Source organism: Carassius gibelio, chromosome B10, assembly GCF_023724105.1.
Source record: "Carassius gibelio isolate Cgi1373 ecotype wild population from Czech Republic chromosome B10, carGib1.2-hapl.c, whole genome shotgun sequence".
Taxonomy (NCBI): Eukaryota; Metazoa; Chordata; class Actinopteri; order Cypriniformes; family Cyprinidae; genus Carassius; species Carassius gibelio.
Window position 1 is genome coordinate 24539855 of NC_068405.1, and position 24517 is coordinate 24564371.

Consider the following 24517-nt stretch of genomic DNA (forward strand, 5'->3'; position numbering starts at 1 on the left):
GAGAAAACTGGATGTGTTCAGATTGATACGTCCTCTCAGTTAATTGTACGATCACTATTTTGTTTTATTGATTTGGATTTGTTCATGCAGTATGTGTAAAATGCGTGAAGATTTCACTGTTTTCACTAATTTGTGTTTTTATAGTTAGGAGACGACAGCAGTATAGTTATCAGAAATGTGTGAGTTTGATTCTCATTTTCAATAGTTTGCTTTTCATGCCCCCGAAACATAAAAAACAGCCTCTTAGTTACAATAAATGTATTTGTTTTGATAACTGCATAGATGTTAAGTGAACTATGCTATCTTCGTTTGCCATTGCAAAAATTTATTCATTACTTATTATTTATGTCTTATTTTCCATTACATTCTTAAATCAAGAAAAATTTACTTGAGAAGCAAAATGACAAGTTAATAAGTATTGTTTTCTGAAAAATGAATCAAATATTTGTTATTTTTTGCTTAAAACAAGAAAAATTATTTTAATTCAAAGACAAAATTCGGTTATTTTTCTTGCCGCATTGGCAGATATGTTTTCTTGTTTTAAACAAAAATAATAATAATAATAAAATTGTGGAACATGACTTAAGATTAAGTAACAATCATTTTGCTTAAATAAATGCATCTTAATTCAAAAATGTTTAGATATTAATACTAGACAACAAGACAAAACACCTAGAAAATCAGTGTGTGAGGGAGCAATAGTCCTATAAAGTGAAAAAATAGTTTTTAACTGCAGGCCTCAAGACTGGACACTCTAGGTGACGGTTAACAAATGTACATCACAACTCAACACATAACTAACAATAATGGCAGAATAACAACAAAAATGAAGTCGGCAAACTGCTAAACAGTAATCATATAGTAACCGCAAACTGATTAACATTGCAGCACTATGAAACTTTCTTTGACTAGTTGCATATGTGGATTATTGACTAGTTTATGTATAGTTTCAAGAAACTGCATTAGTATTTGAGACACTAAAGGTTTTGTAAACTGTAAAATATAGTTGCTGTTTCAATGTGGCCAAACAAAAGCCTGTTCCCAACAAAGGGATATAGAGTTGACCATAGAGTTTGTGCTCAAGGAAAACCACGGCAAAGCCTCGGAAGACGCTGTGTTCTTGGAATTCCATGTGTGAGATTACACAGAGAGGCCACCCATGATGTTAACCACTAGCCCAGTAAATGGCTTTTCTGAGCTGTCACTCAGCAAGATTAAAGGCGCTATGATCTTACCGCTCTAAACAGCTTTACCTCTGTCGGTAAACATTAGATAATATTTACAGAGGCTGCTCGAGAATTTACATGGAAAATGAGAAGATGCATAAATCAAATGGAAAAACATGACAGGCGTGTCTTTGGTGACACTGCGGTCTCGGTTTATCTGAATTCTATGTAAGAAATAAGACAAGAGTCAATGTTACTGCCAAACTGTTTACAAAACCTCTCGAGTCTCAAATACTAATGCAGTGTTCTTGAAACTATATACAACCCACGTCAGACCTAACAGAGTGTATTTCTTTGGGTGGAACTTAGAAGAAGATAGAGTTAACCAACAGCCATGGACTTCCATAGTATGGGAAAAAATACAATGGAAGTCAATGGGTACCAGCAAACATTTGGTCGTCAACATTTTTCTAAATATCTTCTTTGTTGATCATAAGAAAAAAGAAACTCGTGGTGGTTTGGAACAACATGAAGGAGAGTAAATGGGAATATTTTATGTGTGGGATATCATTTTATTTGTTGTGTTGTGATGTAAAGAGCTTGTGTTTTTACATTCGTTGGTTGTCAGTGTTCTTGAGGTTTGTGTGTCAGTGTGTTCAACCGTTTAAAACTACAGTATATCACGGATATAGTTGCTTTGTAGGATGATTTTTCTTTCGTCAATAGATATAGAAGTCTCTTAACATATTGAGAGTGCTGTACGACTATCGAATCAACAGAATAATTTATTGTGTTACTAAATACAAACTTGTTTGAATGAGTCATTTTGCATTTAGTTAATAAACAAAATCAAATTGGCAAAACCAAGTAAAGCTACTTAGCACAATTATTGAGCTAACTTTTTCTTCATAGTGCTAGGAGTTTATTTTTCTGGCCACTTAGCAGATTCTTCATCTGAAATGACTGAACAGGCTTCTTGAAGAAACCCGAGGTTAAGTGTCTTGCTCCGGGGCACAATGGTGATGGAGTAGGAGTTTCTAGGTCACTCCACCTGGGGTTGAACCTGCAATACTGAAGCCAGCAGCCCGGTTTCTTAACCATTAAGCCATGACATCATGCTTCATAAATGCAAACACAAAACACCTGCAGATAGAGAAGATTGATGAGCTGGGATCACAGATACAGCCTCCTCTTATCATGACGACAGGCCCGGCGCACCGCAGCAGAATTTGCAAGCTCACTTCAGTTATCATGGTTTGTGGTTTTCTTCCTGTCATAATTATTGATCATGCCTTCTGACAAGAGAGCATGTTTTGGGCAATTAGCAGGGCTAAATGAATAACAGGAGGCCAGTGATAAGGAAAGCAAATGTACTTTAGGGTTTCGTTGATTAGATTCCAGCGAGGTTTGTTTTCCTCTTGTTTACTTAGTGTCACGGATCAGAACCGAGAGTGAAACATTAACTACGATAAAGTCTTTTTTTAGACCTCGCATTGTGAATTTTATGTATTTAAAGTAGGAAAAAAAACTCATACCATTGCAAATTGTTCTTAATTCACAACCATTTCTGCTAAATCGATCAATAAAAATATATTTATCTATGTGTGTGCTGAGATTATGGTTGAATTGAGAGCATAAATGGGTCCTAAAATAAGCAGAATAATAAAATATCTTTATAGTCATGAAATAAAGTCATATAATGGCAAATTGTTCTTCATTTACTAGCCTTTCTTTTTGCAAAAAAGTTGTACAATTATATTCTCATTCTACAGTAATTCTTTTATGACTCTCTTTGAGTTATTACTGGCAAATGATCCTAAAAACAGAAAAATAAAATAAAATGTTAATAATGTAAAATGTCTGCAAATAAAGTCAAATCAAATCAGAAATAAATAAAATGCATTGCAAAATAAGCATATATATCAAGGTATCTTTATTAGTACCCGAAGGTAAATTTGTGTACAGACAAAAGATTCAGCAATCCATCCTAAAAACAATCCATAAGACATACAATACTATAAATAATAAAACATAAAGTCATGACAATGTGCTTCTACACAAACCCTCTGCACTCCCCTGAAATACATAAAGTAACCATGCACAGCAAAGAGCGTCATCTCCTGCTTTTTTCATTTATCACTTCTATAGCCACAGCTACAAAAGTGTTTCTATATCGTCTAGTTCTTCACCTAGGAGCCACGAACCCACATCCAGAGACGAGAAGATGAAACTCAGCATGTAAAGGGTGGGAACTATTTCTAATAATAAAACTTGGAAATGGTTAGGATAAAGACCTGCTAGATTAAGTTGAGGTTCACCTATAATCTTGAATTTTATTCAAATTACCAAACCATGCCACAAGGGAAAACATCAAGACTGATTCAATAAAAGCCAAATTAAAAAGGGTCATCATAGATTCATCAGTGTGAAATCTGGACAGCTTTCTGAGACAAAACAGATGCTGATGTCTCTTTTTACATAGCATCTCACAGTTCTTTTCAAGAGTTAATTTAGAATCTATGACTGTCCCGAGATATTTATAGCTTTCTACACAATCCACCACTTGGTCTTTAATGATCACAGTGTCATAACGTAAAGCACACTTCTTAAACCTACAATCATGTCCTTTGTTTTAGCTATGATTAACTCCAAATAAGATTCAACACATCAGGTGAAAACTCCTCAATAATAAGACCATAACCGGACTCATTATCGTGTAGCAGACTCACGATAACTGTGCCATTAGCAGATTTCAATATAGGCCTATATGCATGCTCACTTTGGCACATATTAGTATACAAAATCTGAAATAAAGGTAAAAGAACACAACCCCGGGGTGAACCGGTGGACGAACATAATGGATCTGATAAAACAGCATTTACTTTCACCCTCAGTATCCAACCCACCAAATTATTGCTCATCTTAAACTGCTCTATCAGTCTCATAGCTAAAATGTGGGGTTGGATAGTATTAAAGGCTGATGAAAAGTCAATAAACAACAGTCTAGTATTTTTCCCTTCAAGATGCTTAACCAAAAGATTAAAGAGCACCTATCATGGAATTTTGAAATGTACCTTTCATGTAGTGTGTAACATAGATCTAAGTGAACAAAAACATCCTGCAAAGTTTGAAATATGACAGTGCACCGTATATAAAGTTATTGTGTTTCAAAAGTAAGAGTCGACTCTGAGTCATTTTTATGAATCGTTAGAAGACCGAAGCTCTTTCTCTGACTAGATGACGTCAACTTGTCAAGTTATTTGAATACGACACGCCCACTTATCGCGCGCCAAGACGCCAGTGAAAACTAGAAAGCAACATGGCGACGAGACGCTGTGTTCTGAAGTGCGACTCAAAAGCAAACTTTTTTCATCAGCCCAAGGATGAGCATTTGAAGACTAAGTGGCTACAATTAATACATACAACTGTACCACAGAAGTATAGTCCGAGTCTTGTGCTTTGTTCACGCCATTTTGAAGACGATTACTTTACCAACTTAAATGCAATCAAACTTGGATTCGCGAGCCGGCTGATATTGAAGGAAGGATCAGTTCCAAGTGTATTTGCATCAGCTTCCTCCTCCGTATCACAACCTGTAAGTGTTATTAATAATTGTTGCTTTTATGTTTTATGTAGCATGCTTAATGATTGTTTGGTTTATTGTGTAAGCACCGTGAGCTTCTAGGTCTTCAATGACAATTGTTTTGATATATGTGAATTGTTTGTCGTTGTTTTCGGAGTTTTCTTTAAGAATAGAGTCATACCTCGTAGTAACGTAACGTTATGTTTATGCATCGAGTTAACGCAAACAAAGACTGATTGTGATTTACAATATGAACTCTGGGCTATACTCGCTAACGTCACGTAAAGGCGGGGTTTTGAAAAGTGAATCACTAAATGAGTCATTTGAGAATCGCTGTCAAAACAGGTACAAATAAATGCACATTATAAGAAAACGAAAGTCTTTTTTTGTCATTGAATGCATGCAAAACTGTTGTTGGGGAACAATATTTTGGAACATTTATTTCCATGGCAATATCAGTTCTCTTCACACTTTGCTGTCTGCCTACTATAGTTTTCAGACCACACCATGCAGAAACAATATTCTTCTCGGCCAGTTTAATCTCTACTTTAGTTTTATACCTTTGTTTAGCTTTTAAGATTTCCAATTTAACCTCCTTTTTTTGCTGCTTCTCCTTCTAAGGTCCAAGGACTGACAGCTTCTTCTTTTGTAAACTACTCATAACTGCTTTTGACACTTAAGGGACCTTAATCTTTTTAGTAGTAATAATCATGCTCCCATATACTGTGTGTGTGCATATTTTAGTATGTGCTGAGATTATGGTTGAATTATAAACAGAAAAGGCCCTAAAAGCAACAGAATAAAATATATAAAGGACAAGTAAATAATAATGAAAATAATGTTCTACAATCATTTTTGAAATTTTTTACTAAATAAATAAATAGGCCTAAATACATATTTGAATAATACCTGCATATCATTGCTCTTTTGTTAGTTTTGATTGCTTCCATTGACCTCATTTGTAAGTCGCTTTGGATAAAGGCATCTGCTAAATGACTAAATGTAACAAAACTACCAAATTCTGCTATAGTTAATTATAATTGTTAATAGTAACTGTTAATAGTTTTCACCGTCTGTTTGATTACATAACATTAACTAACTGCTTGATTTTTACCTTGAGAAAAACTATTGTATAAACTTTAATTTTCTGTAAAGTGGCTTTGCAAACATTTGCGCTATGCAATTAAACTTGAATTAAATGTAACGTAAATATCTTAAAATACTATTTTACCCTCAGCATTGAAAGTGTGCTGAGAGATTATAGGCAGGAAAGGATCACAAAAGACGCAGAATGACAGTAGAATATCTAAACGGCGTGAGAAAAGAACAGCTCATTTAAAAGCACACCCGATACATCATTCATAACATGATCCACCTGCTCAGGTGTTGATCCGCTCCGGGTTTCTTCCACAGTCTATGGTTTCTTCGCACTGAAGTCGGAGCGCAAGCGGATTGGCTGGAGCGTATGCGGCTCGCGCGGGGTTCTCGCGCGCCTCCAGCTCTCCATCAGAAGGCGGGGAGCGCGCGCTGAGGGAACTTCACCGACAGACATTAAGTCACCTCAGGAGCGCTGATTTACCTGTTTACAGCCGACCCACAGCGTTTCGCGAAGCCTTGAGAGAAAAACTGCTTAGAAGAGGAGGAACTGAGGATATTAATCCCAAACACTTGTGTTTGCCGGGCGTTGGTGGCCGCTGTCTGTCAGAAGAGTGCGCTGAGGTAAAATCCAACGGATTCCGTCAACGTTTCATTCCGCGAATAATAATCTCTCCGCAACAGTCTGCGATTCCACTGGTTTTATTACAAACAACATCTCCAGAGGTTCCTCTGGTTGTTATTCCACCCCATCGGCGGATATTTGCCTGGTTTTGACTGTTTGTATGATGGGAAGAAGTAAAAAGACTGCGAGAAGAGAACGAGGCGGATCGGGATTCTTAGCGCAGATGATCACGGTGTTCGTTTTTACTCTTTTATCGCTCGTCAACACCATTTCGGCTCAAGGTAAGAAAACCTTTATAATATCAGGTGAATATCGATCACTACCGCTAACTGAAGTTTGCTGAATAAGCGAAAGTTTCGTTAAATTAATGTTCAAGGTCTGCGTATGAAAAGTTGTCAAACCGATCCAGATATTCATACGACACACCATCTGATTTCAGTAAATAATGCTAATAAGTCTAAATGGGAATTACTCAGAACCCTTCACTTTGTTAGATTACTAGTCAGATTTGATATTTCCAGGCTTGAATTGATTTGTCAGATGTGCTTTTTGTTTCTAAACTGTGTTTGGTGTGATCTAAAATGTTAATTAATTCCCGCCAGATCGGATTTGTTTATATATTTAAACTAACAACGGCATTTCCTGTTAGTGCTATTTTTGTTGCCGTAATTTTGTTAATTATAGTTGAGTGTAATCTTAAGAGAATGTTGTTTATAGCCTATTTCACCCAGTGTTGTCACAGTTGGTTAAATCTCTTTACATTGAAAAACCGCATATATGTGGATTATTGTCATTTGTTGTTAATTTGAGCCATGAGCTCATAGTGAGGTCATCACATGAGAAAACTTCGTCTTGTGCTGCTGTGTCTGGAGCGCGTTAGGAACGAGAAGAACGATGCTTTTATGCGCAGACGGATCTGTAACGTTACCTTTCTGAAGGTTCATCGTGCTGCTTAATATCTTTAGTCTTGTTATGAATGCTGAAATCTTGTTACCGGACACTTTTCTGGCCTTAAATGATACGATTATTTGATTTCGAGTTGAAACCTATCAAACCAACCTTTTGCTGTAAATATCGTTTGCGCATTTACTATAGAAAGGACTTTAGCGCGTTATTATTTTATATGCTGAAAATCATGCATAATTAGAACATCATCTTACATTCTTAATCATTTTACTATCCTAGTTATAAAGTGGCAAAATTCCGTTGGGAATATTTTGAGGAAATCCGAGAAACTTGAAACCACAAAATATCCCTCGTGGCCTCATTCTGTGAGAAGCAAATGTGCTGCTGGCATTTTATATTTATTAGGAGTTTGAATTGATCATTTACCCAATTTCCCTGTTTCTGTTAGGAGTAAAATAAACATTTTGATTATTTTGCTATTGAGTAGCCTACTTCTGCTGCGTGCTTTGATTGCATTATAATGAACTAATTAAATGAATTTTCCCCTGGGCACAACGTTGTGAGTTAAAAGTACTTTCTCTACGCTGAAGATGCTTTCAAGTTTGGGTTTGTGGCATATCTCAGAGCTGATGCTGGTTTCTTTCTCTGAAGTGAGTCTGGGACTCCATTAAAAGGATTTCGCTGAATAATTGTTGTGTAAGTAAACCGGCAGCCATGTTCTTGACACAGAGAGATGACACAAAGACCTCCTCCCTATCACACGGCAGGTTTGTGAAGCTCCCCCGAGCCATGTTTGACATTGGCTTCAACCCTTCCTCAGTGGTTTACGAGCAGTTGTACTGTACTGGATTCTGCTCATCTCATAGATCACTGACAAAAGGTGTTGAACTTGCTAAAGTACTATTCGAGATTATGTACTATATTGCTGTATTGTATAAAAGCTAGTATTAAAAAGGTTTCCTGTTGCTTTGATTCCCAGGACATGCATGTATTGAAGAAAAAGTTTAGCATAAATGCAATGTATAAGTCACTTTAGATAAAAGCATCTACCAAATGCATAAATGTAAAGTCTTTTTTTGTACCATTCTAGAATATTTATATGCTATATTATTTAATAGCTACTTTTTAAACCATTAGTTCAAACAGAAGAGCAATGGAAAGGTTGTGGGTTCGATTCCCATGGAATGTTGAAGCTTGAATGAAGTGCATTTCTCTTTAGATAGAAGCATCTGCCAAATGATTAAATGTAAAATGATGTTTGTACAATTCTAGATTATGTACTAGCCTACTATAAAAAAAAAAGATTACTGTAGTTCAAACAATAGATCAGCGGCAAGATCATGGGTTCGATTCCTAGGCAATGCATGCATTGAATAAAAAGGAAAGCTTGAATGCAATGCAAGTTACTTCTGCCAAATACATATAATACTTATAAAGCAACGTTTGTATTATTCTCGATAATATACACTGTAATACTTGATTATTTAAAAGCTTTTAAGTGAGCTTTGTATTGTAAGTGTTGCATGCTTCAGGCTCCAAAAACGCCAGGAATCGGATTGTTAGAAACTCAATCCAGTCTAGCAAAACCTCCCTTGACAATTGTGCATAGTTAATGAGAAACAAGGAAAGGTGGAGGAAAAACTATCCTGCTCCAGTGTCTGAAGGGCATTGCTGGATGACATGAGGCTGATTCCAGAAGCCCTCAGAGGCCAATGCCATTGACTGTAATGTGAACACGAACCAAGTCTCTTCGTGTCCATTAAGAAGTCAATATTTAGGGAGAGCATTATTTGCAACTAATTAATGGCCCATAGGTTTTCTGGATACTAATGAGCTAAACATTTCCGGTTCACATGGGGATCTTTTCGTGCTTGAAGAACTGCCTGGTTATTTAAGCAGTTATGGTTACTCTGCATGGAAAGAATTCCCTCACACTCTTTTCTTCTTCTCCTGATCCCCCTATTTTTCACTGTCGATACACTTGTTTTAATTAAGTGTGTGAATTCCCACTCGTCCCAGTGTTCTCTTGGCTCTGGAAACAGAGGAATTGAGAGGAAAGAAGTGCCTTTATCAACTCCAGTAAAATCACTTACATCTCCACCACAAGTGCCTCCCGTCCAGTGAATATGAATAAGAGGCGACCGGGAAAGTCAAGAGGGAGTGAGGGGGATAAAATACAGCACTGTGCGACCCTTGACAATGCTTCTACTGGAGACGATCTTGTCATCCGCTTTAACAGCAGAAGGCCGTGAGGATTTGGGGGCTGAAGTAGACCGGCTGTCTGTTTGAATATGCAGATCCTTGGCTGATGAAAGGCGAAGATCCCAAATGTGCATAATCCATTCTTGTACGTTTTTGTTTTCATGTAGGCTGCATGCTTTTTCTGCATCCTGTATGCCATCGGTTCTATATGCAGTGCTTTTGGGATACAAAGGCGCCTTGTTTGCTGCTGTCATATGTGTAATTACTGTTTAAAAAAACAGCAAAGCAAACCCACTGCCTGCTGAGTGCGTCAAAGCGTGAGTTCACTTTTTCCACGTCTGTCCTCTCGCTCTTCATGTTATACGTCCTCTGAGCTTTGTTTATGGATGGGGGAGTGTGCGCTGTTATTTTTAAGAAAATATTTAGCAAACTAAAAAAGAGACACACGTGCAGCTCCAGTAGGCGTAAAAATGAGAATGTTATTGCGATCATCATTACTCTAAGCGCTTCCATCATTGCCTAACGGTCGGGTCTCAAGGGCTCTACTAAGGTTTCAGCCATCGTGGTCGTTCTCCAAGTACTTTTGGAAACACAAAGGCTTCATTGTGCACCGAGTGGCTACTATACTATGACCTAGCACCACCGTGTATCGTAATTCCCTTGTGATCTAGGCCGTTTTTTAAGTTTGAAGGAGAAATTATACTTAATGTGGTCATGTGCTGGCGAAGGTAAAGGTCGAGCCAAGCGGTGTGTCATCAGAAACTCCTTCTTTGGTGCCTTGTGGGCGTCAGCACTACACACTGTTTGTTGGCCTTCCCCCGTGCTGAGGATATTTTTTCGTGATAATTGCTGTGAAAGGCGTGCTGAGGTTGCAGCTCTCCTCTCCTGACGTCACGTAGCGTGCCGGCTGTGGAAAAGATGTATTACAGTATGCGCTCGGCATTGTCTATGGTGAATCGCGCCATATCCAGCTGTGCAGGTTGGTGAGCGAGCAAAGTCATGGCAATGACAGCCTCTATTCGTAGCAAAAAAGAGAAAAAGTGGACGGGGAGTGGAGTGAGTGCAATTAATCACACACTGTCACCCTGTAAACTACAGGGGAAGCATCAAAGTGCAGCTTGGGGTTCTATTAGCAGTCCATTAGTGGAGCCCGGCACAAGTGTGGCTACTTCACAAGCATACCGCCGCCGAAGTGACCGACCTGTCTGTCAGCAGATCTATTCCTCCATCGTGACACGAACACTTCACGCAGAAGGAGCTGGATGCAAAATCTGTGAATAATATTAGTGCACAAGTCTGACTTATGATGCAGCATGAACTGTATTTTGTTCGTTTAGGCCAATTTTTGTCACCTGATGGATCTTGGGTTCTTCACCAACATACACCGTTTCCTTTGGTTTGCTTCTGGTCTGAGTTTAATAATGACTGATTGGAATACATGCCATAATTGATATACTTTGCAACACTAACAGTTATTGAACTGGTTTGATTGAACTTGGAACTGAATTGATCTGAAAAATTACACTAGAGCAATTTTGTTACATAATTGATTAGTACTGTCAAATGATTAAATGCATTTAATTGCATCCAAAATGCAAGTTTTTGATTTCATAATATATGTAGGCATATTTATTATAAAAATAAATAGTTTTAATGTTTACATGGGTGTGTTTATTTATATTCATATGAAGAAATAAAAAAATATAAATCAAGGTGAATTCATACTGTGCACTCGTTCTGTGATGTGGTTGTGTGCTATTGAGTATGGAGTGATGTTACACTTCTCCTTTAATGAGTCGCGTTGTGAAATCCAAACCCAAACGCTCAAAGACTCTTTGTTTTCCACTTACAGAAAGGCTGCTACTCGGAGAATCCTCAGTGTCCAATTATAGCTGAGGATCAGAGAAATGTAATTTACGGCCCCTGCTCCTCATGGAGAGGGTAATTGTGATCAGGAAATGGAGAGAGGGATGAGAGTTATTACCAGTCAAGGGGCTTTCACTCAGGGCAGTTATGGAGAGGAGAGTGACACCCCTTTTTACAGTTTGAAGTATAGAGTTTGGTTTTTGGGAACGGACGACGCCCGACAGTAAATGTGCATGACTGCACACTGGCCCTGCTGGTGAACGACGCCAATCTGAGGCCATGCTAAATGCTCAGAGGTAACATTTGAGTTAATTTAAGAAGGTCAGGGGTGAAGGCAACATCAAACAGAAAGAAGTGAGAATTGTGAGCGAAAGTTGCAATCACCATTTGAATTTCTTACTCTGTAGCAGGAACAATCTTCCATAGAAGTATAATGTATTTGTGTTGGAGGATTCAATACACTGTAGTAATAGTGATGCATAAAAGAAGCCAGGACATTTTAATGCATTTTTTAATTCGAGTCGTTTTGTTTGCTGCATCTAGTGGGGCAGAAAATATGCTTTTGACCTTTGACCTTCTTAAATGAAGCACTCGCATCGTTTGTCTTCCAACAACCGAGCAACAGTCCTGCAGTAAAAGCATTTCATCTCGGACTGTTGTTCTTGCATGTTTTTCTTGTCATTGTAGGATAATAGCAGAACACAGTTTTTCGCTTCTTGCGTGCATGGCTATAAAAAGCCCACGGTCCCACCAGAAACACAGTCGGTGCTTTGCTTTTAGCTCTGCTGTCGTGTGATGGCTCTCCCTGTAGACTCAAAGTGGTGTCCAATCAAACAAGAAGCCTGCTGGGATACTGTCACAACGTGCACAACTGAGTTTACTAGCAAGCACTCTTATCATCACTTAGTATGGCAGAAATACCATATTACTAACCCTTAAACGCTCAGCCATATGCTTCCCGACTATAGAGCCGACAGCTTGTTGTTCTGTGTGAATCCACACGTCAGTCAAAGACAGAGAAATGCATGCAATCCAAGTTCTGCAAATAGCCACAAAGCTACTAAAATCGCATTTGCCAAATTATTAGTATTCTTAGCTAATGCACAACGCTTGACCGCCGGCCAAATTGAGCATCATGGGATGGGTTTTTGTTGTGCATACTGATGCATGCGCCTGGTGTAATGAAAGGGTCGTTCACCACACTTCACCCTCGAGGGAAGCCAGGACAAGCAATCACCGCCCTGCTGGAATCATAGGAACATGAGACCCACACGTTTCCATTTCCTATCTTCACTTTATCAGCCTCCTGGCTCTGTTATTCTTTAGCTCGGCAGACAGCAGATGAAAGCATAGCATAGATAAACGTTTAAGCTTTCTTGTTTTTATGGGGCTTAAATAAGAACATACATTTACTTCCTACTTTGAGGTTTTCACTGGATTCTGCTTTCCATTAAAGGCCCCATGTAGAGTCAGAGAGATGATAAGAGGTCAGTGTAAGTCCTACTGTTGACTCAACAGGGGGCTGGAGGGTCTGGTTCATGATGGGTCATTAGAGAAACGCTGCTTCAGGCCAGGCTCCCCGTTTAAGCTTGATCTTACTTGAAGTGTAATGAACAGACCTACAGTTGTTTTTATGATCATGGACAGGTGCTTCATGGGCAGTTGAGAAGCTCTCAGTTAAAGTCAACATGAAATGTCGTTCACAACCTGTTTATTCCTGAAATGTAAAAAAAAAAATTGACCTAACTTAAAAATAAGTCAATTTGGTAAGATAACTCCACTAACTACTGAAAACTTGTTCATCTAATGAACTTTGTTTAACATTTAGGAATGCAAGGTTTAATTTATTTTTGTTTCAGCGTCATTTCAATTAACAAAAATGTTTTAGTTTATGATTGGGACGTATGTTAAGAAGTAAATGTTAGTGAATGAGCCGAGGGGCCTGACGTCAGACAAACCCCATACAGGAGGAATTCAGCAGGATATTATTCTCCATTTGGGGCTTTTAGACTGATCCTCGCAGCCTATCAGTTCTCCGTCAGACAGTGATGAAGCGTTCGCCTCCTGACACATCCTCAACCGACCCAAACATGTTTTGTCAGAGAGAATAACTAAACCCAAGGCCTGAAGAGCACAAGCCCTGTCAGATAAAGATGCATGAATAGAAAGCATTCATCTCTCCAGAATCAATCTTCTGGATAATTCCCCCCATATTTCTTCTTTTAAGCTATCTACAAAACTGCCAAGCAGAGTTTTAACTGTTCGGGCCATTATGAGAAAGCTTCAGTGAGTGCGTGTCACAATGTCAATGTTAATGTTGTTTTTTCGGCCGGTTAAATGAGGTGATAAATTAGAAGCACACATTGTTTGATCCGTTCGGAAGTGTCTAGAATATGTAGTGCAGAACAAAGTAATGGAAATTCATCTGCGTTGTACTACTTTTAGCCTTGATTCATGTTCTCGTATGTTCCTGTTTTTTCAGATGTAAAAACTGGCCTCGTGCTTCTCTTAATCTTGCTGTGTGTTGGTCTCTGTTTTCCATGTCTAAGCAGTTGCTCTGTGGTTGGTCCATTAGTTAATCTGCGTGTGATATCACACTCCGTAAACCCAAGCTCAGCACTTTCATGTTCAGTCACATCTTCAGGCCCGTTTCCCCGGGGTCCCGCGAGCCGTGAGTTGCGAGTGCTTAACTGGGCCATCCTCGCTGGGGCTAATTTTGCTGTAGCTGTAGCCCGATTGAGAATCGTACAGTAGTAAGTCTCCTTAACGAACCCATTGGGAGAAGCTTATCACAGCAATACCACGACCGTGCGAGAATGGAGGGCATTGAGATGAAGTGCAGAGACGAGAAGCGGAGCGCAAGGAGAGCGTTAAACATGGTTAATCACCGGGCCCTCGATGAGGAGCGAGTGGGCAGAGCGACAAGCCCCCAAACTGCATTTAATTGTGCCCTTTGCTGCCACGTAGTAAAAAACACCCAGATTGCAAAAGAAGCGGAAAAACGTCAGGTCGGAATCCTCTGATTAAATCTGGGCGTTTTAAAAAGCCCATTAAAATAACATTTCCAAACAACAACGAGAAGTTTACCGGCCCCAACGAAGACCACCAAACATAGACAGGAAGTAGATAAATAATATATCCTCTTCTAAAGTGATAGGAAGCGTAATGGAAGTGGTGAGCGGCTGGATAAAGTGGAGAGTCAGCATTGCACAGGGAGCAGAAATGTGACTTTGTGTTATTGACAACAGGCTGACTCAAAGCAGCCATTACTGGCTTCTTGTACAGCTTTCCTCTGAGCTGGAGCTGTTAGTTAGGGATGGGTGGACCGTGTGTTTACAGTGGGACAGAGACTCATACACAACTGCTGCATTCATATAGATTTAAATCAGTTTTGTGTTGTTTTGAAATGGTCTCATGGAAATGGACTTAGAATTTTATGCATTTTGTTTGCTTTTGTTATTTTTCCTTTTTCTTAAACTGAAGTTTAAATGATATATAATGCCAAGCTGTTTTTGCCTTCTAAAATAAAAAAAAATGTAACATTTATATTTAATATAATGCACTTTTAGAAAAAAAGTTTTTGATCTTTAAAGGTACAACAGCTTGTCACATTTTAATAACATAAAAAGTGACATCTTTCTTGCCTTATTTATATCTAAAAGGTTCTCAGTGAATATGACTACTATAATTGAATGATATAAACATTTTAGGGTAAAAAAAAATATATAATACAATTTTTTTATATATATAAAAATATCTCCTTTTTTGTGTATTTTATTTTTTAAACTTAAGTGCTCTATGATGTAAAGTGGTATTTGCTTCATTTTATATTTTACATTGTTTAATATTGAATTTAATATAACACTGAATATAATAAAATACATACTCAGAATGTTTTTTACCTTTCTTAATATGAATTATTGAATTTCTTTATTATGAAAATGTGTGTGAAATATTTTACATTAAAATATCCACAGCTTAAATAAATACCTATGTTAAATTTCAGGACCTAACAATGCAAGCCCTGTAAATACAAGGTATTGAAATGCAAGCTCTGTTAATGCAATGCATTATTTTTCAGTTAGTGCTATTCAACATATATTTTTTTGTTTCAGAGACGTATGCCATAGACCCATTGTTTCAGCAAAAGTCCTGTGTAATTAATTCTGTAGTCACATTCTGTTATAGTTTGATATACATTACTCATGCTGCCCACCCGAGTGTCGCTCTCATTCTTACCTTAGTAATGTGTTTATGCCTTTGCATTCATTATTAACTGGTGGCATTTTTAGCTGTGTCAGTCTGCAGGATGCAGTTGGTGTCTTCTCTCTGTCAGTCAGGGGTCATAAACTCTGTGCTGTAATGAGCGCTGGATGAGTTGCTGTGCATTTACTTCTCTCTAACACAGTCTCACGCAAACGCAGGGATTCACCCATGACACAGGGAATGTATTGATTCCTGGCCGAGGGGCGGCGGGCGACCCTGACAGTTTTTGGCTAGCGCTGGACCAGTGAATTGTTTAAAGGGAACAGCAGTTTGCTCGTTCGGGAGTGTGAAGTGCAGAACACCGCTGTCGTCATCAGATTTGAGTTACAGCCCCTTGAATGCTTTCCTTCAGTAGCCGCTCACATAAATTTCACCCGCTGGCCACTTTTACCTCTCGTGTTTGTGAGGAAACATGTCAGTAAATCTCCAAATGGTTGTTCTTTCAATAAAACTGAAAAAGTTCTGCACTTTGCTGGTTACATTTTTGTGCTTTATTGTTGTTGTGAGGGAAATGTTTTATTGTACTGCCGCGTTCCATCGCTGAATTCAGCGCCAACAAAAACAAAGTTTCTGGACAGTAAGGAAGAGGAGTAAACAGGAAGACGAGAGGATTGCAGGATAACGCAAACTCTCTGGTTTCTTCTCAGATATATTAACCGCTGCTGTTCTTGACCGTTCTTGGATATGGAAATCAAAACCTCAAGTCACAGTGTAACAGAGATACAGCAGAGACTCATGTCTGCAGCTGCACAACTGGAGCATTATTATAGACAGTTTTGTGCTGTTTTATAACAGTTTAAAAAAGATTGTTTGTCTTAAGTATTTTTAGTTTTTTTTTGCACACAAGTGTTGCATGTGAAGCTATTTTGCCTTAAGTTAAAGTTTATTATTAAATATTATTTAATACACATTTACACTTTCAATAATTTCACACATTCACAGAAAAACTGCAAAAATCTTACCTTAAAGGTACGACAGCTTGTTAGTGCCATTAAAGTGACATCTTAGTACCTTATTTATGATTCAAATAATGGTACCTTAAAAGTGCATAGTACTTCTCTGAGGTAATAATTTGTGTGTGTGATATTTTATCATTTATTTATTATTTATTGTTTTGGGGTATTTTTTTTTACCTCTAAAATGTATGTTTCTGTAACATATATATATATATATATATATATATATATATATATATATATATTTTTTTTTTATGTGCATAAAACCCTTTAAATTACAAATTTGTACTTTTCTTACCTCTAACACACACACACACACACACACACACACACACACATATATATATATATATATATCTCCTCTTCTCTAGCTTGATTCTTTTTCTTGCTATTTGTTTATGGAAATCAAAACTCCACGTCTGTAAAACAATGGCACAAAAGCTTGCATTTCCCCCTGCATATATACATGTTTCCTTTCTCATCCCCTGCTTGTCATGTGCAAATGATTTGGTGCGGAAATCTGATCTCTTTTGTGCAGCGTTTAGAAGGAACGCAAGAAATAGCAGGACAGGCCGCGTCTGGTTTCAACCGATTTCTCATTCTGGCAGTTGTTTCCACACTGGTTGAATTTTAGCGACGTAGGCACTTGAAATATGGGCATGAATATTTACTTTCTAGCTTGCGTTTTCTCTCGTTTGTTTCCAGTCGTGCCTGACAGAACACAGGATCGAGTTTCTACAACCTCTGCTCAGACTCTCAAGAGTGTAAACTGCCATCGAAATAGGAATGAGTGACATGCAAGAGCCGTTTTTATCCGAAAGAGAGGGTCACTGTTAGACCAAAAACCTGAGGCTTGACTGATGCATAAAAGACCAGGCTTTCTCAGAGAAGGAGCGCCGTCAGTTCATCTCAAGTGCTCCTGAGGCTCTGTCTGGTCTGCCCTCACATCTCAGTCTCTTTACCTTCCTCTGGTCTTTCTTCAGGTTCCCAAGAGCAGTAGCCAAATGCACATTGACGTACTGCGAGTCTGTGACGGATAGTTTGTGATTTGTGTACTTCAGATCAGTCACAGTCACTCACTGTCTGCGTCCCGGTGGTCTCAGGGTTACAGAAAAGTCCCTTGTGTTGTGTAATCTGCAAGTGATAAAAAGCATTTTCCCTGCAGCCACAGTAACTTTATATCATTGAGCTGGCATGCCTGGATTTTTCCCCCATATTGTTGCGATTATGTGTTTGTGTGGTTTGTAGGTGAAAACAGTAGCCCCTTTTTCTTTTCTGTTTAACCAGCTGAATGTGCTGTTAGAGCCGTTTTGTGAGAGGGGAAAAACCGCCGGTTTGAGTTTCTCACCGGATGTAGAAGAGATGAAGCAGATAATGATTTGTTAACTAGGGTCTCGCATGGCCTTTCTCAGCCTCCCGAAGGTGAACGTTTCAAGCGTTTTCATTTGCAGTGCGCTTTGGATCTGAAAGGTTTTCCATGCTCATAAAATAATTGTTTCTATGAGAGAACAAAGTCATGAAGTTTTTTTTTTTTAAAGTGTGCTCAAAACAAAGAAATGTAGGCCATATGCAGATTTCAGCAGCATTGTTTCTTTGTACGGCGCGCTGCTTTTTGATCATTTGTTGGTTTTCATTCTCTCAGCTGGTCGCAGAATCTAAAACTCGCCCCACTCATCTGTGCATTTCTGTGGGCTGCAGTCGCTAATTTTCCCTGCTGCGTTATGACTCATATGAGCGCTGTATTGAAATTCCACTTATTATTTTTCATTTGTGTGTTTTTGCAATTACTTCAGCCGAACTGCTGTTTTTTATCAACCCTGACTTGCATTTCCCATTGATTTGCAACGCTCACCAACAGTGACATCATTATAATTATATTGTCATACTACCTTTTTCTTTTTTTGCTTACTCTGCTACTTGCATGCATTTTTTTTGATTATATGCTGAATTAGCTAACTGTACTTATAGGCTTTTCTTTTTTTCTTATATATAATATGCACTTTTATCAATCTCAATAGGCATAATAGGCTCAATAGGCATATCTCTCCATATGTGTGTGTGTGTGTGTGTGTGTGTATATATGTGTGTATGTGTGTGTATATATATATATATATATATATATATATATATATATATATATATATATATATATATATATATATATATATATATATATACCTACTACCTACCTGAAATATGGAAAAATTATGCTATTGTATTAGTTAAGACTTTTTCTGCTCTGATCAGAATACATTAAAGCAGCAGCTTCGGATGTGGCCTCATACATCATTTTGATGGTCATAACCCAAATGGCTTTGTCTACGGTCGTGAGTAGCCCTTGTCAATGGACAGTCTCTTTATTAATTGTATTCGGGCCTTGTTTTGTCCTGTCGAGTCTTTTTTTTTCCTTCCACTCACCTCTGAAGATAAATAACCGTTCAGCAGAAGGTTTGAGATGGTAATTGACAGGCGGCACTAAACAAATTCACTTGCCCTCCACGGGGCCTCAGTCGCCCCTCCCGGCCGAGGCCCATCTAATCTAACTAATGCCCTGGTTTTTGTGCTGGAAAGTGAATTAAAAACTGCCAACTCGATAGCTGATCCATATCAGGCTGCTTGTTGCATGCACATTAGCGGTTCTTCTGCAGCTCCTGTAATTGTGTTACATCACTTGGAGGCTGTAACTATTAGGAAACGCACAATCTCTCTGCCGTTGTTAATCGCTGCCTCCGTGGCCCCGAAGGCTCCCGATACCCAGATTAAGGGCCAATCCGGATGGAAGGATGGAGCGCGGGCTGAAAATCTCCCCTGAAGCCACAGGCGGCCACGGAAAGCGTCTTTGCGAGGGCGAGTTAGCTTCTCGGGTTGGTAGATCTTTCCGGGAAGCCTTCCACTAATCAGCATCTTTCTGCTCGCCACCATATTTCATCCCTATTGTGCTCCACGCCCAACAGTGTGGCCTGTTTCTCTCACTCGTTCTCTTTCCTCCCTCCCCTCTGCCTTCTCCATCCCTTCATGCCTGCTATCTGTCTTCATTCTCCAGCCAAGGATATTATGGAGGACCACACCAGGCTTATAATCTCCTGCTCTCATTTCTCACTGCTGCTTAGAGAAAGACTTTCTTTCTGGGCTTCTTCCCCTTCCAACTTTGAAAATAGCTGTTTGACGTCATTAGCTCTCTCCAGTTTCTTTCTGTAAAAGCGGTTTGTACGCTTAAAGGTGAAAGTGTGTCATTTCGAGTGTCACCAAAATTACATTGAGTTACACATTACATTAAAGTTTTTCTCCAACACCCCTTCTAGGATTGACTTTGAGACAATTTTCACTCCGAAATTGCTAGTGAATTACAAATAATTACAAAGAAACGGCAAGTAACGTACTCAAATGAATGTGACATTTTCATAGAAAAACTGAAATCGTATTCATCCGTCATGAATTGCCATTCACAACCCATTTTATTCCTCTAAAGTGTTTCTGAGTGAAATAAAATGTTCAATAAGAAACAAAATTGTTGATTTTTACCCATCAAGAATGTATTCTTTGAAGCTTTCAAATGTATTGCTTGTAAAGAGTAATTTTTATATCAGTAAAAATAAAGCAATTTAATCTTATGTGTGTGTGTGTGTGTGTCACTGAGAAAGTGAAAATGAAAAAGGTTTAATTGGCAACAATACTTGGAATCAAATGCTTTTAATAAATAACGATAAAAAAGTTATTATAGATGTTGATTTTATCCATCAGGAACAATTTGTATGGTGTAAAAAGTCCTAACATGACGATTTGATGACGTCAGACAATTAGGACCTTTTGCACAAAGCCGATCATGTTGTTATATCTCAATAAAGAAAAAATATTTTTCTCATACATGTACTGAATGAATCACAATACTGCAAACATAAAACATACTCCAGTAACTTTTAATTACAGCTTCAAATAATAATTGTTTGACAGTGCAAGGATTTATCTACAGCATGCATGTAGCAGATGCTTTTATCCAAGGCCACTTACTAAAGCAATGCATCAAAACAAGTATCAAGCATTTACTCTGAGCAAGTATTTCAACACACAAAAAAGTCCACCCTGCCGTGCATTTGTCACAAGCTGAGATTTGTCATGTTTCTCTGTGTTTTTGGTGGTTTTGGGCATGTAGACGGAGGAATGTGTTTAATGGGGTTAATGTGTACGTACAGCGCCGAGCGGGGGATGGAGGGATATAATCACTGGATCGTTGCGTCTCATTTTACATGATGCTCACTATGCATTCGACCGACAGATGAGAGATTCTCTGTGAGAAACAGCGTCGTGGCAAAGATCCGGTTACGTGTTCACAGAGCTTGCCAAGATGTTTGCTAGTTTAGGGACGCCTCCAAAAACGGCAGTAACAATCCCTGGGTTTTGTTCTTAGTGTCATGCATTTTAATCTTATGGAAATGTGATTTATTTTTTCATCTCTTGAATCTTAAAGCTTTCAAATAATGTATTTATGATTATATCCCAGTAAGAATAATACACACACATGGACTTTCAGGTCACATATCAGTGTTATTTTAATAGCACTGAGATACTGTTATAGTTTTTGTTAATAGTTAGAAGTTTTTATTTTTATATTTTCTGTTTTCATTCAAAGGTTTGTAATTTAGTTTTTTTTTCTCAGTATTATTATTAAACATTTTAAAAAAAAAATCAGTTTTGTAATAATAACACTTGTATAATGTATAAAATGTATTTTATTGTTTTAGTTAAGATTTTATTTCAAGTAACAAAAAGGTTTTAGTCAACTATAATAACCCTGCACTTGTAAAGCTGCCCATTAAAATGTTAAAATCACCTTAAAACCATTTAAACTTGTTTTGTTACTGTAATGGGATGTGCATAAAGCTTTATGCAGTTTCTTTATATTAGTTCATACTATGGAAATGAGGTTGATTTCTACCAATATTTTCATTTCTTGAATTTTTTATTAAGTTTTCAAATGATATATATTAGTTGTAATTTATATAATCACAGTAAAAGTAATATAAATGCACTTACAGGGACTCTAAGTCTGTTTAGTCAACTTGAAATGGTATTCACACCCATTTTATTCCTGTAATATGATTTGATGTGTTTATGAGTGAAATATGATATTCAGATGTTGATTGTATCCATCAGGAATTGATTGTATGGTGTCAAGCCTCTCTATAAGTCCTAAAACCAGGATTTGCTGACCATTAGGACCCTGTCTCAGAGGTGGATTGAATTGTTATATTTCAATAACTGGTTATGAAGGCACATTTTTCTCTTTAGAACAACACACATTGATGAATCAATCACAATAGCAGGAAGGTTTAATACGAAAGTGTGTTTTGAGTTGCTAGGTGATACTGAAAGCGACGTGTGGCTCGCTTTGTTGCCGTGTTGGCCGTCATCTGTTCCAGTCTCTTTAATGGAGACCCCTGAGTGAATCCAGAGAGCAGCTCTTTAAAATTTTATAACTTTTAACAGGCTGATTTATGATGATGGGCTGAAGCGAAGTAGTGCTGCAGCAGAATATCTTTGTCGATACGCAGAGAACAAAAGCGTGGCGTTTCGGCACTGACAAAGTAAAGCAAACAAGAGTCCCCTGCGACGTCCGTCTCGAACCTCTGACCTCTACAAAGTCACTTAAATCATTATCTCCCCAGCCTCTTTCTTCGCAGCTCTACCTGCCAGCTGACGTCCCGTGATCAATTACGATGGACAGGGGTATCCGTGTCTGGGACGCTCCCCGGGGGCAGATCTGTCAGGGATGGGGGGTCATCAGAAATGCAGCGTAGAGGTGGTCAGGCATCTAGTGCTCAGACAGAAGGTCGTTTTTGTCATTGTCCTTGTCTACTTCGCATTACTCACTGGTGAGGTGGGTTAATGATAAACCGATCTGGCCTGGAGGAGCAGTGAGCGCTGTGACTGAGAGCCGTGCCAACGACCAGAGACAGCCGAGGGTGTCTAGAGCGGTGATTCAGCCAGGCTCTGACAGATAATCCCTCAGCGGGAGAAAAGAGGAGCATCCGTGGGAGAGATCCGCTCGGGACCACATTAATCCTGCTGTTTATTCTGTCGGTGTCCGTGTTCCTCTCTGTCAGGTGCGCTGGCTGAGTCCAGGACCCCGTTCGGCCGCCGTCGTCTTCAAAGCCATGTTTGTTTTCACAAGAGCATCTGAGTGATGTTAGTCTTTTGTAATCCTATTCAAAGCCCCTTCCTGAGCCGCCTCCGTTTCCCGGGATCTTGGAGTGAGTTACTTGGATAGCTAATTAAGCACATTAACGGCAGCGTTAAAGCTGGCTTGAGGAACTTTATCTTGTACTGTACGTTCATTTAATAAATTCAAACTTGATGTTGATTTGAAAACGTTTTATGTGTCAGCTGCCTTCACTGTGTGTTTATTCATTAACTATGTTGGCTAATTTAAGTGATGTGACATACAGCCAAGTATGGTGACCCATGCTCAGAATTCGTGCTCTGCATTTAACCCATCAAAAGTACACACACACAGAGCAGTGAACACACACACACACACACACACTGTGAGCACACACCCGGAGCAGTGGGCATCATTTATGCTGCGGTGCCCGGGGAGCAGTTGGGGGTTCAGTGCCTTGCTCAAGGGCACCTAAGTCGTGGTATTACTGGCCCGAGATTCGAACCTACAACCCTAGGAGTCAAACTCCCTAACCACTAGGCCATGACTTCCCCCAAAGCATCAAAGCATTTATGCTTTTGGTGTAAGATGAGAGTGCTTTATTTATTAAAGCTCTCCAGATTCCACCCAACAAATTAGCATGTTGGCTCAAAAGGCCTACGTCAAAGTGATTTCAGCTTTAAAATGATCTCTGAGAAGTTGCTGTTGGAGTGCGAACAAGATTCATGCAGGCTTGTGGCTACAGTCCTGCAAGCTTTTACTTGTTGTAAAGTTTAACTCGCTGTTTGTCTAATTTTAGCTAGCATGAGACGTTTGCGTATAAAAGACAGCAGTGGTGTTTGCTAGTTCTGAAAAAAGTGATTACATTAGATATAATTCACTATATTTTAGGACAGGGATTCCCAAACTTTTTCATCCAAACACGTTTGAGATTTTGTCAATATTTAAATAATTTAACAACACATTTGCATGTTAATAGTTCTCTAATGTTGGTTAATAGTCAGAAATTGTCAAATTAACTAAATATTTCACTCATTTAATAAGAAATGTATTTATTTTTTATTTACTTTTTGTTTTTTGTTTATTATATTACATTTTTAATATTTTATAATACTTATATTATACTTTTTTTAATGCTTTATCAAATCTTCAGCTTTTCAAACCCACTTCAGGAAATTACTATTTAATTTATTAACTGAGTATTTACTTGCAAACTTTATTTATTTGAATCAGAAGTTGTAATGTATCTTGTAGGTTACTGGTTTGATTCAAGAATGCATTATTTATTAGTATTTAGAAATGTCCATGAATAATGAACATATTTTGGTTATTTAAAACTTAAATTGTTAGTTGTCATGTGTGCTATGCATACACTGTCACAGTCATCTGCTCAATAAAACTGCCCCCCACCCCCATGTACATGGGGAAAATTAATATACTTATAAAATCCAGGCCACTGAAACAGTAGGCAGTCCTGGCTGTGGTCTATTATCACAAGATAAAAGCGTGTATGTATACTTTTCCTACAAAAAAAAAAAAAAAAACTCCTCCCACTTCAGGTCACACACAGCAGGGTCCTGTAGCCATACAGTCAGGACATCCTGTACGAACCCATGGGCCGCCCTCTCTAGCATTGATTTACTGATGAGTGACTCTTGGGTAAACAGTTTAATTTCCCTGTCCTGTGCTCTCTCA

The 24517-nt window shown here is 38.4% G+C and overlaps 1 protein-coding gene across 2 annotated transcripts in view; it reads left to right on the plus strand.

Moving 5' to 3' along the window:
- Positions 1-6183: 6183 nt before the first annotated feature.
- Positions 6184-24517, plus strand: part of LOC127966355 (netrin receptor UNC5C) — a 142580-nt gene continuing 124246 nt past the window's right edge. Inside the window, exon 1 of one of the 2 annotated variants that reach the window (XM_052567267.1) lies at positions 6184-6750. In XM_052567267.1, coding sequence (XP_052423227.1) covers positions 6630-6750 — 121 coding nt within the window. In that variant the 5' untranslated portion in view covers positions 6184-6629. The remainder of the gene's footprint in view (positions 6751-24517) is intronic. The other variant, XM_052567268.1, reaches the window with a different exon arrangement.